We start from the raw sequence: 15,364 nt of genomic DNA, 5'->3' as shown, positions 1-15,364 counted from the left end.
TGTTTAATCTAGGGGTGTCAAATGGACGGGTTGAGTTGAAATTAGAGATATTAAAATGGGTTGAAATAGAAATTTGGTTGGGTTCTGACCTGCCCAAGTTTACTTTGGGCTCAAAAGGGTTGGACTCCAATGGGCTTAAATACAGACTGGGTCTTGACCCGCTTAATTCAATAATTTTAATATATTGTTATTTAAGTTTTATAACCACAGTTTGAATTTCAACTAAAGAATTTTATTTTTTTAAAAGAAAGTTACAATTGGATAGATAAATCCTAAAATATATTAAATAGATAATAATTTATACCTTTAATATTGAAACACATTACATCAATGCAAATAAAGAGTCTTTGATGAATCTTATAGTCATGGTTTCTCTTTTGCAGAAAGAGCATTGGTTTCTCTAGAGGGATATCTGATTATCATCCTCTATATTTTGTTGTCAGCTTGGCCTGTAATCTGTATAATGTTTATGGTGGTGCATTGGCAAAATTGGTTAATATATTGCCATGAAAATTTTAAATACGCACACATAGTAATAATGAAATGCATATTAGATTGTTGAATATGACTATAAAAAGGGCGGCGCATTAAGCTTCCTTTATGTGCAGGATTCAAGAAAGGACCGAACTATAAATGTTTATCGTACAATTTTATCCTAGGCTGTTTCACAACCTTGAAAAATCGGGGAAAAAAGAGGATTGCAGCCATGTAAGTTTGAAGTAAGATACTGGCATTTTCACTAGCTAAATAAAACACTATAAAGTATCATTTTCATTATAACAAAACCATATTTGACAATATTTGATTGAAATTGAAGTTAAATCTTATTAAATATTTTATAACCATTTGTCAAATTAATATGTTAAAACACTTTAATTTTATGATCACACTCGACTCTAGGGCAGAAAAATGGACAAAGGAAAACAGTAAACCTCAACTTGTAAATGTTGTTTCAAAGCAAGAACATCTGTTTAATCTTCAGAAGGAGTATCTCAGTCGCTGCGGCATTTTCCTCAAAACCCAATTCCCCTTTCATCCAAGATTCAGTTTTTCACAACACAGAACAGGTTTTAGCATCGAAAATAGCTTCAATTTTGCAATCTTGCACAAATTCTACAGAAAATCTTGGTTCTATTCTTCGTAAAGGGGAGCAGGTTCATGCCCAAGTAACTGTAAATGGAATCGACAACTTGGGTATTCTTGGTACAAGAATCCTGGGGATGTATGTTTTGTGTCACAGATTTATCGATGCCAAGAAATTGTTTTTTCAGCTTCAGTTGTGTTATGCTTCCCCTTGGAATTGGATGATTAGAGGGTATACAATAATGGGTCGTTTTGATCTTGCAATCTTGTTGTTCTTTAAGATGTTGGTTTTTGGTACTTGCCCTGATAAATACACTTTTCCTTGTGTGATTAAGGCTTGTGCTGGTATAAATGCTGTGAATTTAGGTAAATGGCTACATGGGTTAGTACAAAGTTTAGGTTTTGAGGATGATGTGTTTGTGGGTAGTGCTTTTATTAAGTTTTATGCTGAGAATGGTTGTTTGGATGATGCTCGCCTTTTGTTCGATAAAATGTCTCAAAGGGATAGTGTCTTGTGGAATGTGATGCTTAATGGTTATGCTAAAGATGAACAGTCTGTGAATGATGTAGTTGGGTTATTTATGGAAATGAGGAAAAGTGAAACTAAGCCTAATTCAGTAACATATGCTTGTGTTCTTTCTGTTTGTGCCTCGGAAACGATGGTTAAATTTGGTTGTCAGCTTCATGGGCTTGTTATGCGATGTGGGTTGGAAATGGATTCTCCAGTAGCCAATACATTGATTGCAATGTATGCTAAATTCTGTTCCTTATTTGATGCACGCAAGATCTTTGATTTAGTGCCACAAGCAGATCGTGTGACTTGGAATGGGATGATTGGAGGGTATGTACAGAATGGGTATATCGATGAGGCGCTGGATTTATTTCGGGAAATGGTAGCTAGCAGTGTCAAACCAGACTCTATCACCTTTGCTAGTTTGCTCCCCTCTGTTTCTATATTGGAAGATTTGTACCAGGGGAAGGCGATTCATGGCTATATCGTGAGACATGATGTATCTATTGATGTGTTCTTAAAGAATGCCATTATTGATATGTACTTCAAGTGCAGGAATGTTGTGGCAGCACGCAACATATTTAGCTGCAGCCCTGCGGTGGATGTTGTTATTTGTACTGCTATGATTTCAGGATTTATTCTTAATGCCATGAGTTCTGATGCCATAGATGTTTTCCGATGGTTACTTAATAAGAAGATGAGGCCCAATCCTGTTACTCTAGCAAGTACCTTACCAGCTTGTTCTGGTTTGGCTGCTTTGAGATTAGGTAAGGAACTGCATGGTGTCATTGTTAAGCGCAGCTTTCAAGGAATACTTTATGTGGGAAGTGCGGTGATGGACATGTATGCAAAGTGTGGAAGATTGGATCTTGCTCAACAAGTTTTCAGAAGGATGTCTGAAAGAGATGTTGTTTGTTGGAATTCAATGATCACGAGTTGTTGCCAGAATGCTGAACCGGAATTGGCCATTGACTTCTTCCAGCAGATGGGTGCAGTTGGAGCCAAATATGATTGTGTCAGCATATCCAGTGCTCTTTCTGCTTGTGCAAATTTGCCAGCTCTCCATTATGGGAAAGAGATCCATGGCTTCATTATGAAAAGTGCATTAAGTTCCGATGTTTTTGTGGAAAGTGCATTAATAGATATGTATGCTAAATGTGGGAACTTGGAGGTAGCTTGGCGCGTATTTGACTTAATGGCGCACAAGAATGAAGTATCATGGAATAGTATTATTGCAGCTTATGGAAATCATGGTCGACTTAAGGACTGTCTGAATTTGTTTCATGGAATGAGAAAAGATGGATTCCAGCCTGACCACGTCACTTTTCTTGCGATCATATCTGCTTGTGGCCACTCTGGTCGAGTTGAAGAGGGAAAACACTACTTCAATTGCATGACTAAGGAATATGGGATTACACCCCGAACAGAGCATTATGCATGCATGGTTGACTTGTTTGGCAGAGCTGGTCTTGTGGAAGAAGCATTTGGAGAGATTAAGAGCATGCCATTTGCTCCAGATGCAGGCATTTGGGGGACATTACTTGGGGCTTGTCGCTTACATGGCAATACCGAGCTTGCTGAAATGGCTTCTGAGCATCTATTGTGCCTGGACCCCCAAAATTCCGGCTACTATATGTTACAATCAAATCTACATGCTAACGCCGGTAAATGGGATATGGTTTCTAAAATTCGTCTCATGATGAAGGAAAGAGGAGTGCAGAAAGTACCTGGTTACAGCTGGACTGAAGTTAACAATAGCACTCATATATTTGTTGCTGCAGACGCGAGTCACCCGCAGTCTGGTCAGATATATCTTTTATTAGACAATCTTCTAATGGAGCTGCAAAATGAGGGTTATGTTCCTCAAATGAATCTTCAAATACAACACTCATTATCCCCAGAACTCTGATTAAATTCACTATTAACCAACCACAAGAATAGAGCTTAGCTAAGTGCACTGTATCCACAATTCAGGTAGCATAGGCATTTCATCTTTGTGTTGCAGCATTGATTAATTTATATTTGACCTTACAAAGGGAATAATGATCTAAACAGAGAAATGTATCATTTATAGGAGTATTTTGTTTTCTGATTCTTTCATATAACAGAATATGTGCATTTGTTACAAAATAAAGCTCTTAATTCTGATCTCCATTCAGTTCAGCAGTTTTCTTAGTCACCTGAGCAGAAAGTGGATCACATCATTACTTGAGCGGAAAATGGATCTACCGTGAGAGCACCCAAGGGTGTGGGGGAGTGTGGCCTAGTGGTGAATGGAGTGAGTTGAAAATCACGAGTAGAGCCATTAATATAGGCTAGGCCCGTTGGGCCAGCCTGGCCTTACCCGTGATTTGATAGGGTTGAGTTAAGATTTTTGGAGCCCATTTAAAAAAAAAACTTTTTAGTCCGGCCTGAATAAGCCAGTTGATTTGTGGGGCTTGAGAAATATGAATAGGGCGGATCAGTGGGTCAAATGAAAATTAATTAAAAAATAAAAATAAAATAGAATATACAAAATAACAAGAGTCCAAACTCAAAATGTATTTAAAGTTTGAAATGTTAAAATTTAAATACAAATTATGTTTATAAAATATGCACTACATAACATAAATATCTATATCTATATTACCTTAAAAGCATGAACTCCTAATTTGAATGTTAAATTACTATATTATCCCTAACTTAGGTTGTGACTTTTTCGATGAGTTGTGATTTTTTCATTAAGTTGCGACTTTTTCAATAAGTAGTGCCTTTTCCAAAGTGTTGTGACTTCTCGGAAAGGTCATGATTTTTCAGATAAGACACATAAAACAATTGTTTATACTACCCTTTGTTGACTATAAATAGAGGGACTTCCTCTCAATTTTCAACCACAATTTTTTCTAATCTTCTACTCTTCTTCTTCTTGAATTTTAATTTTTTTTGTGTGATTTATTGTCGTTGAGTGAGATCGAAGTTTAGCGGAATATGAGGTACCACTATTCTGATGAAGTAAGTCGTTCTATCCTAAGAGGGTATATTTCATAACCTTGAGTACTTGAGGAAAATAATAAGTATAATTTTGATGATATAATAATTATTTTTCTTAATATATACATTAATATGGAATGTTCCAATATATGAAGTTAACATGATGTAGTCTAAATTCATTTGTTTTTGTTAACAATTTCTTTTGTGATGTAGATATATGATTTTGAATATCTTTTTCCAAAATTTAGAGAATTGTCACGATTTGTTTGTGATGCTCAAGAAAAAAAAGACTTTATTTATCAATGCTACTTATGTAATTTAGACTCTCAGGAAGTTTGCTTCAAAATTAGTTATTATTACTATATAAACATTGCCCTTTTGTTTTACTTATTTACGATTTCTTAATATTTCAGTATTTTAGAAGAAGAAAAGTTCATATGACTTGTAATAATGCCAGTTGAAGTTCGTATTAATTTAATTTTTATTATTTATTTAATAGCTAATTTTATGAGATAAATATTTTCATTAATGCAAATATATATTTATATTTAGATAGGTATTTGTATTTAAATTAAAGTATTATATATGTCATAAATGTATTATCAAGTTAATGAGATCTTCTAACTTCAAAATATATTATTTAAAATGTTCCGAGTTCTATTTTTTTTTTTTAAAATAAAAATTCACAACAAATGTGAAAATATGTGAATATATAAAATGTAGTTGTTCTTTTTACATGTTCATATGACATCTAAACAATTTAACTTAGAATACACATGCAAAGCACATCTGGTTAGATGACAAGAAAAATACAAAGCAAATATTGTCTATAAGGTAATATTAGTGAGGTAAGATTAATTACATGAACCTTGAAATAAATATATACATAATTGCATTTAACTAATAAAATTTTTCATTGACCATCTTCATAGGTTTGTGTGATTAAGAGATATATATGACGATCCACATTGAACATTCACAAAAGAATCTGCAATATTATTTTTTGCTAATCTTATTATTCAAATCTTCGATAAAATAAACAATACTATTTACTATAACATATATTTTTGAAATTGGTAATCACGTGCAACGCACGTATCAAAAAACTAGTTCCCTAAATTTTCTAGGGATTCATTACGTAAGCCGTAACCTATGGAATACTGTCATAGATTTTGTGTTTTATTATGATCATTGAAAAACAATTAGGTTACTATTTCTATTTAATTATTCATGCTTTTACTTGAAATCAAACTTGCTAAATATTATAAAGATAATTTTATTTGTGCATTTGATTAACAAGTAATAACACTAACACCATATAATATTGTTTTATCGATATTTATGATAATATTTTTAAATTATAATTTGATTTAAAAAATTATAAAAAAATATACTTTTAAAAAAATTGGGTTGGCCTGGCCTGACACAACCCGTAGCCCACGTACTTGTGGGCAAAGCTGACCATTTTTTGGCCCACAAAAAATGGGCTAATCGGTCAAGTCCGTCAAATTTCAAAGTTTGTATAGATTAGCCCGGATGTGGTGACCCAGTTCATATTGACAGCTCTAACCACGAGGTTTCAGGTTTAAATTTCAATAAAGACAAAAACCTAGCCGCAGTGGATAGAGTTACCTGCTACCTGATGCTGGTCGAAAAAGTCAAGTAACTCATGAAATTAGTTAAGTTGTACACAAACTAAGCCTGAACACCACAGTTATGGGGAAAAGGCTCGACCATGAGCAGTTCAAAAGTAGTAGGCTTTATTATAAAAGGAAAGTTATATTGATAAAAATATCTTGTAAGATTCACCAGTTAGATTGTAAGCTTCACCAACTGAATACATTAATTTGCTTTATCTGTCCAAAACTAGTAGAGTCATGCATCACATAAAAATGTCATTTTTATCCCTTTAGTTTCTTTAAATAAAATACTACTACTAGAGTTTTTGGAGTGTTAGAGTCATGCATCACATAAAAATGTCAATTTTATCCCTTTAGTTTCTTTAAATAAAATACTACTACTAGAGTTTTTGAAGTGTTAAAACTGAAAATAAACCATTAATGTGGATTGTGTACGGTAAAAATTTAATTGAAATGTTCAAAACTTCATGATCGATTAACTAACATTTTTTGTATGCTAAAATTCAAATATCATGAATAACAACATCATAAGTACAAACAATGACAGTATATTTAGTGTAATCCCACAAAGTGATGTCCTAGGAAGATAAGTGTACACATATCTTAGATAAGTGTACACATATCTTACCTCTATCTTGGAGGTAGAAAGGTTGCTTTCGATAAATCCTCGGAAAATAATTATGAGTATATGTTCGCTAGAAAACTTGATATCTTGTTTCTACATACATATTCATATTCTTATTGACTTTAATTCCCTTTCCTATATACTTTGTCTTGAACCTCCAAACAAAAAACCAAAAAAAACTAGTGGCAAACTAAAACCTATGCAATGATGGAATTTGAAGACCAAAACACAAAGGAAATGCCTCTTTACCACAAATTGAAAACCCAAAAAATAAGAATCTTAATCCAATTATTGTCCTCCTTTTTTCTCTACCACATTTCTTCTATAATGAAGAATAATATAATGTGCTTTTAGTAGATCATTTTAATGCAATCCAGAAGCAAGTAAAATTTTTTCTAGCTGCAATTATTAAAAAGAGGAAATATGGTAGGATTCGTTTTTTCATTTTGGAATTTACATGTCCCATCGCTAGCTATTTAGTGGAACTCGTCATTGAGGTGACAAATACAAAACAAATTAAGAATGAATGAAATAATTGAAAAAATCAACTAGTTGTGCCACAAGATTCGTTGATGTTCCACAAAAAATCAAATTGGTGCCTGTATCCTGATTTTCCCTATTAAGGGAAATATAAATGTCAGTGACAGAGCCATGATTTTTATTAAAGGATTCAAATTTGAAGAGTAAACACCTGTTGAAGGAAATTCGAATGAACCCCTTGATCCTACCTGGCTCCGCCCCAGATAATAGAGAATATAATATGGTTTCTTTCATTCTAGCTTCTCTTTCACATGCTTATATGATCATAATAAAGATTCGTATACTTCGAACTTCGAAGTAATTGAAAAAAAAATATGAACTTCAATTAAAATATGATTTACTACGCTATTCTGCCTTAATTGGTACTTGGCATAAGCCAATTACTACTAAAGTCGCAGTGCTTCTTAAACTTATATTTGCAAACACTTTTTAGATGTTTTTTTAACAAAATCCTGATATCAATTATATATTAGTGTTTCTTAAATGTATACGTAAAAATCTTTGAAGTATTTTTTAATAGAATCTTAATTTCGTCTCTGTCTAACTTGGTGTTACCTTCATTTTTGTTGGATCAATTACTGAATTCTCGAGACTCTCCCTCCACCCTAGATTAACTTTCAATTGAAACAGAAGATGATTTATAGTTCTAGCAAAAACATATACTCCTATTTATATACAGTACATAATAATATAACAAGCTAATTAATTTTAATTCCAAATAATTAAAGCCATTAATAATTATATATAGCATCTACTCAAACTCTAATCACAAATATTAGTACTAATCCGCTGCTTAATATTTCTTCTTTTCTTCTTCTCATAAGCAATCCCCCTCGCTTTGGCTTGCGTGTCTCTCACTTCCTTCAAATACAATCTCACTGCTCGAGCACCAAACGGATTCGTCTCCGTCCGTCCTCCGTTCTCTTCAAAAGCGGCGCGTAGCCTCCCAATTAGCGCGTCAAGGCTCCCCCACGCCTGTTTCAACGGGCAATTGCACGGCGCCGGCGGATGAGGATCGCCGAAAAAGGGACAATTACAGTTGTGAACTTTCGTTTTTCCGAATTGATCCAGGTATTTTAAGAATTCTAGAATGTTCGCTCCGCTACATCGCGAAAGTATCAATGGTGGCTTGTGGTTTCTCAAGTACTGTCCGAATGTATTCCAATCTCGCCGTTTTTGGAGCTCGTAACGGCTCACAGTCGGTGGTGATGACGGCGGCGGTAGTGGCGGCGCCGATGGAAGGGAGAAGTTCTGTGAGACGGAATTAATGGTACTATACACGTCTAACATGGCTGTGTTTGTTTTGTGGGGGTATTTTTTGAAGTTGTTTCGACTCACTATATATAGGATGTGAGAGAGTGCAATAGTTTTACTTCTTGTGGGTTCATGATTTGATACATACAACTCGGTCCGGTGTACTGAATGAGGTTATTCAAGTCTCGACTTTGAATTTTGGAAATGAAAAAATTATTAATAGGGAGCGGACAAGCGTTATATATGAATGGAGCTCTATTTGATGTAAATTTGAATTTTATCAAACTCCAATATAAATATATTATATCAAATAGAAAATAAAAAATAAACTCACTTATCTCGTTTAACCATAGGAACATAAGATAATTATCTCAAAATTTTAGTGTTATTTTTATTCCGCATTGAGAATGAGATAACACTTGAAAAAATAATTTCCAGATAAAATATCTTAGTTACTTGGGGCTAGTTTGGCATGTTACGATGAAATTTAGTGCAGCTTTTGTCTCTTGTGTGGTTATTAATCCTGAAAAAATATATTAAGGTAAATAATTAGTATCAAGATTAGTTATTTTTTCTACGGTGGAATAACATTAGCAAAATTAGTTATTTTGGGATAAAATAACAAAAATGTCAAAAACATTTTTCTACTAAATAAGGTAAGGGATATTGTTGTAAACAAAATTTTTAATATAATAAATCAAATCATTAATAATAATAACAAGATAACTAGATTAAGCATAACCTGTCTTCAAACTAAATGATTCTTTAATTCTTTATTTCTTTTTACTCCATAAGTAAAATTCGTATATAATTGTGGATAAAATTAAATATATATAGTGGCTTGATTCAGAAGATCAAACTATTTAACGTTTAATATGTGAATTTTGAGAATTTTTAAATAGAACTTTGTTTGGTTTATAGTCTACCTAGTTATGATGGTATTCAATAATATAACAAAGATTGTTATGCAATGATACCACATAAATTATTATGTAAAGTAATTTTAAAAATTCTAGATTTTCTTATATACTTTCTGTGTAAAGGAGATAAAATAAAGGTAGAAATAGTGAAGAGAGAGTAGTAGGGGCGGCTCAACGTTATTGGGATCTAAAGCAAAATTTTAATACGAGGCCTAAAATATAAACAAACTTCATATATGTATTTATTCAAGAAAATATTTTTCTTACATTATTGAGATGAATTTTATTAGTATTTAAATTGTTTTTTTCAATCATTAGTTTTAGGTAAGATTTCATCAACTCAACATTGAAAACATCCTTTTAGTGAGACAATTATTATATGAATTGTTAACATAATTCAAAAGTAATAAGTTGATGAATATTAAATAAAGATAAGAGTTAGAACCATAAAATTTGACTCAAAAAGTTGATGACTTGGTATATCCCATTTTAATATAATTGTAGTAATGCTTGAAACTATAATTTAAAAAGAAATAAAAAAGAATTTGTAATTCACTTCGTTCAATACTTTTCACTATTAATTGTTATTTTTAACAAAGTACCAAAAATGCTTAAGTGGGTAAAATAATTTTTTTTTTTAAATATACTTTTTATAATAAATAATTAATTTTTTTATAAAAATTTTAACACATAATTTATTCTTGATAAAAATTTGGGGGTCTAAGGCAAAAACCTTATTTCCCAAAGCATAGAGCCGGCCCTGAGAGTAGCTAGACCATTTATAGAGGAAAAAGTAATGGCGCAGAAAGAAGGAACAAAAGAAGATAATGAGACCTTAGTGGCGCAGAAAGAAGGAACAAGAGAAGATCATAAGATCAATATGAGTCTTGGTGTAGTGGTGGGATTGGTTTAGTTTTAATTAGAAGTCTCGAATTTAAGTTTTGAATATAAAAAAAAATCCTATTAAAAATACTGTCTCAAATGAATGCAGTATTCTAATATGAACTCTGAACACTCGATAAAAAATAAAAATAAAATTATATATGGGAGGAGGGGGGCCAAAAGAGTGAGGACAAAGTAATATCACTTCAACTAGTCATGTCAAATGTAACTTCAATTCTTGTCTTATCAATTTCACCCTTTCTTCCCTTCCTTTTATTCGTGTGACAGTGGGTTAACTTGTATTGACCAACGGAATGTTTCGTGTGGCCAGTAACATTTTTGTTTTATCCCTTTGGCTTTTTTTATTTTGAGGTACCACTAGAATTTTGAGCAAATAACAAAACTTGATCCCTTCTAGATCTAATAATGACATAATAACAATAATTTATCCAGTTAATTTTATATAGTGGAATTTGAAGAAAGTGAATGTATACGAATCTTATTTTTATCTCAATATTTTTGATTAGTCAAGTTTTCACTTCATATAATATAATTTATTTAATCATTGCTAAGATTCATGACGGGAGAATCTAAAATACTTGAAACTTTCTCGCTTTTTGATGGCATGTATATCAAGTTTCATTGTCCGCCTCAGTATGCAAAGTATGGTTTTTCATCAACATGACTCTTTAGACTTCAAAAAATTGTCTTCAAACTTCCAATTTAGCATCAACTTCACTCTGAGTCTTTGCCAATCAAAATTATCTCATCTGCAAGTAACATACATCATGACACACTTTCTTAGATATATCGCGTCAATTTATCCATCACCAAGACAAATAAATTTGATCTAAAAGTTGATGTCTGGTGCAACCCCATCACAATTGAAAAGTGCTTTACGTTTTCTAGGTCTTGACTCCTTCATACATGTCCTTGATCTCTTTAGTGTACGTCATAGAATCCGACATCAAAACGGACATTTTTTGAACCCTAAACATCAAAAGGGATCCTCTCTAAAAAATGTTGGTGTGTGTGTTTTAAAGAGGGTCTATTTTGGTGTTTAGGGTTCAAAAAATAGCTGTGTTGTGTTGGTACCAGACTCGTACGTCATAGGGACACCTCCAACTTCCAAGCATCTCCATAGAACCTCCTTCAAGACTCTGTCTAAAAACTTTTCTAATCAATGAACAATTTTTTTCTCTCACTGTAATGCTTTACCAATCTCTTTATAATGACTTTTGAATACATGTGAAATACGTTTTAGATATAATGTGTATAGAATAAATTATATCTAATTTTGACTCGTGTGTATCTATTATGTCAGATGGATTAAAAAAATTCTGAGAGAAAATATAATTGGAAAAATATAGTTTCAGCATATAAATAGCACAAATATAAATGTGTGTTTTGTGTTGTTTCCTCTAAAATTAAATACAATCCGTTCAAATTTGAATGAGTTGTTGATCTACTCTTTTATTAGTTCAATTTATTTCAGTCTGTTAAAATATAGTTCATAAATAAATTAAATTGACTAACGAAAAGTGAGTTTATGTATTTTTAAATTATTAATACTTTTTATTTAATTTTTGATATATAAATTTTATACTATCAAAAATGTTAAAATTTCAAAATTAACTTGTTTGCTTTGGAAATCAAAAGCTCCCCCTCCACAAATTGGGACGGAATGAGTAATTTCAATTTTGCTCTCTGAAAAACAGAGGATTTTCAGTTGTTGGCTCAACCTAACTGCCTGCTCAATCGGATCCGGCGTTTTCATCTCCGGTATTCTTTCTCGTTTGGTAATTCTCATCGTACTTCTGCTTCGTTATTAGCTGTACTAGTTGTGGTTTCAGTAAAGGTTAACTTCTTATACTTGTAAACTCATTCTCTTGTGGCGGCTTGAATCAAGGATTTTGTTGTCCAGTTATGGCAAACGAAAAATCTGTTCAAAATATTTAGGGTTCTTTTTTGTTGGAAATTTTGAGGTTGTGATTTTGACCTAAAACTGTTAATTTCATAGATAGAGAGATTTTGTGTAATTTCATAGTGAGTATTGATTAATGGTATTTCAATTAACTTGTTCAATGATTGCTAGGAGTCTGTTTAATCTTTATCAGATATTTGTATGTTAGTAATAGGGAACTTCTAGTCTAGGGTTATAAAAACCTAAATTATTGAATATTGGAATGAAAGGGGTTCTAATGGAGAGAATTCGTATAGGAAACCCAAACTAATTCGGGATGGAGGCATAGTTCTTGATTACTGAGCTAAATTAGAGATAAAGAGTAAGAGGTGCATTTGGGATTGATTCATTTCTCCTTTTAATAACTATCTAATTTTACAGTTTTAGGTTTCATGAACTTTTTTGTTACATAATACTATCTACCCTTTTGGTTTGCTTGGGATTTTTCTACCTTCTTAGCTTTAGCTTAGGCTACTTGTACTAGTGCTGAATTTTTTTTTTCCCCTTCTGTACTAGATCTAACCGGTCACATCTTTTTTAATTTGGCATCTGCGCGATGCCCATTCAAGGATAGTCTTTAACCTTATCAAAAAGACATGGCTGCGGCAGTAAAATTTTCAATGTACCTTTTGATTTAACAACTTGAGCACCAAATTCATGCTGATGTTATGGTATTTTTTACTTGGAGATAAGAGTTTACTTTTAGTTACGATGGATGGGTTCAGTTTTAGAGGGTTTGTTCTCTTGGGTAGAAAAGAATAATTCTTGTAATAAGATGTGGATGAAATGTCTTTAAGGATTGATGGGAAAGATATTTTTGAAGTGGTTTGCACATTTCAGAATCTTAGGAATTATTTCTCTTTGCTACTCAGTCCATTAGTCCGGTTCAAGCTTTGATAGTTTTGGCTATTTATGTAGTACATGATTACATATGATGACAGTAGTTTATCCATTTCAGAACCAAAGTACCACCAGGTTTCAGCTCAACAGCCATTAGTTATGGACCACTTTGGAGGAGGAAGTTGGACAATGATCCCCAACATCCAAACTCACAGTAATCCTTCGACACCCTCCAATCAAGACAATTTATTTCTTCAGCAACAGCAATTTCAACAACAACAGTTCAATCAACCGCAGCTCTATCAGCAACAACAGCAGCAGCAACAACAACAGCAGCAGCAGCAACAACAGCAACAGCAGCAGCAACAACAGCAGCAGCAACGGTATCAACAGCAGATGCAACAGCAACAAATGCAGCAACAGATTCAGCAACAACAACAGCAGCAGCAGCAGCAGCAACAACAACAACAGCACCACCAATCACTTGCTTCTCACTTCCATCTTTTACAGGTATTGGGCGAAAACCATGATCTGTAGCTTGCTATTTCAATAGAGTAACGTGACATTTCTCTTTCTTAGTGAGACCTTTTGTTTTAACTTTGATTGTCATCTTACAGTTGGTGGAGAATTTAGCTGATACAATTGAAAATGGAAATCGAGATCAGCACTCAGATGCATTGGTTTGTTCTTCTCTTGATTGAGGCATTATACAATAGTTTGATCATTACATGTTGATTTTTCATTTCTTCTAGTTTAAACCAAGTGTATTTTTCCTCACCAGGTAACTGAATTGAAAAATCAGTTTGAGAAGTGCCAGCAGCTGTTGACATCAATATCAGGGTCTATTAGCTCAAGATCTATGGTATACTCAAGAGTTTGATTATTTTTTTTGCTGTGTTATTTCTTTTTATGGTGCTTTTCAGTTAGGGCCTGTTTGTGCAACTTATAGCTGTGAAGAATTTTACAGAAAAGTGGGGTTCATTATGTTTGATACAATGTTTACTTGAACAAAGTTACTCCACAAATTCTAATTTAGTTGTATGTTTTGATGCTTAAATGTGGGTAAGATAATTGGTCAATCCTGTGTTCTTTGGACAGACAGTTGAGGGACAAAAGCGCAAAAAGGCAGAATGCGAGCAAATGCTAAATCAACGGAGGTGTGTATCCTTTTTTGAGATGTGTATATGTGTTTCTCAAAGTTGTATTATTATCATTAGCTTCTATCGGATGGTCATGATTCATGCTTAATTCCAGGGATCTTATTTCGAGGTACAAAAGTTCGGTTGAGGAGCTTATTAACTCTGAACTGTAACTGCTACTCGCATTTTAACCAAGGTAAGATTATGCATTGCAAGTTGTTTCTGGCCTGCCCAAAGAAGTTGAGTTGAATCTCCTGTCATTTTGCTTTTATTCAATGCGAGTGGAACAACTAAGCAGTGTACTGGATGCAATCAATTTGCAGTTTGTTGTAATACATAATAATTAAGTGCTCACGAGAAATCTTTATTGATGTTACTGTTGTAATCACTATAGCGCCACAAATGACTGATCTGATTGTACTGAGAACATAAAACGTTTTGGGCCAAAGTTATGATAAAGATTAGTATTGCCTTCTTAACTGACTGATTGTATCTAAATCTAAATACATCGAAGTGAAGCAAATAATTGAAGTAATAGTGCTACCCGGGCTCTAGTCAGGCACCTGGATGGCTGATTGTTCAGTTTAATACTTGACTAGAAATAGTCTAAGCATTTAAAGTAGTTTAAGTAGCATGGAGCGTTGATCTTTCCATATAGTGGACTTTGAGGGCACACAGAAGTGATCTATGTTACATATCACGTACATTGAGAACTTTCCAAAGACATGGCTTTTGAAATCTGTATGTTTGCCTAAGTTGTTGGGAGCTTTGATTTGCTAAAAGATTAATATTTTGTTACCTTATGTATTCTTTTGGGTTGAATTCAATGCTACATAGAATTCAAATCAGCATTAGGAACTTCACATTTAAGTTGGACATCGCTAGCTATCGAAATATACAAGTTGGCATTTGCATCACTCTTAATCTATTCTCAAATATTGTTAAATATTCATTTAAAGTGCGCTTAACCTCTGAAGCTAGGTGAAGCCTGAGTTGG

At 33.1% G+C, this 15,364-nt stretch overlaps 3 protein-coding genes across 3 annotated transcripts; 2 read left to right on the top strand and 1 right to left on the bottom strand.

Annotated features, from left to right (window-relative positions):
- Positions 1-944: 944 nt before the first annotated feature.
- LOC125836393 (pentatricopeptide repeat-containing protein At4g21300) lies at positions 945-3,677 on the top strand. The gene has a single exon (XM_049515567.1). The coding sequence runs from the start codon at positions 945-947 to the stop codon at positions 3,501-3,503; it is 2,559 nt and encodes an 852-aa protein (XP_049371524.1). The 3' UTR covers positions 3,504-3,677.
- Positions 3,678-8,118: 4,441 nt separating this feature from the next.
- On the bottom strand, positions 8,119-8,659 carry LOC125836524 (protein LIGHT-DEPENDENT SHORT HYPOCOTYLS 4-like). The gene has a single exon (XM_049515694.1). It carries the CDS (start codon positions 8,657-8,659, stop codon positions 8,132-8,134), a length of 528 nt encoding a protein of 175 aa, XP_049371651.1. The 3' UTR covers positions 8,119-8,131.
- A 4,679-nt stretch (positions 8,660-13,338) lies between these two features.
- On the top strand, positions 13,339-14,850 carry LOC125836523 (mediator of RNA polymerase II transcription subunit 9). The gene is made up of 5 exons (XM_049515693.1): positions 13,339-13,738; positions 13,846-13,908; positions 14,010-14,090; positions 14,327-14,385; positions 14,483-14,850. The coding sequence occupies exons 1-5, from the start codon at positions 13,388-13,390 to the stop codon at positions 14,538-14,540; spliced, it is 612 nt and encodes a 203-aa protein (XP_049371650.1). The 5' UTR covers positions 13,339-13,387; the 3' UTR covers positions 14,541-14,850.
- Positions 14,851-15,364: the final 514 nt, after the last annotated feature.

Source organism: Solanum verrucosum, unplaced genomic scaffold (genome assembly GCF_900185275.1).
Source record: "Solanum verrucosum unplaced genomic scaffold, falcon-dt-bn FXZP01000278.1, whole genome shotgun sequence".
NCBI lineage: Eukaryota > Viridiplantae > Streptophyta > Magnoliopsida > Solanales > Solanaceae > Solanum > Solanum verrucosum.
Note: the sequence above shows the minus strand (reverse complement) of the source record. Positions and strands in the feature narration are given on the sequence as shown.

Bases quoted from the DNA above. Each gene is read 5' to 3' on its own strand.
- LOC125836523 (XM_049515693.1), top strand. From the start codon at position 13,388: ATGGACCACTTTGGAGGAGGAAGTTGGACAATGATCCCCAACATCCAA. The intron at 13,739-13,845 runs GTATTGGGCGAA...GTCATCTTACAG, and splicing joins CTCACTTCCATCTTTTACAG to TTGGTGGAGAATTTAGCTGA. The intron at 13,909-14,009 runs GTTTGTTCTTCT...TTTCCTCACCAG, and splicing joins ATCAGCACTCAGATGCATTG to GTAACTGAATTGAAAAATCA.
- LOC125836524 (XM_049515694.1), bottom strand. From the start codon at position 8,659: ATGTTAGACGTGTATAGTACCATTAATTCCGTCTCACAGAACTTCTCC.
- LOC125836393 (XM_049515567.1), top strand. From the start codon at position 945: ATGTTGTTTCAAAGCAAGAACATCTGTTTAATCTTCAGAAGGAGTATC.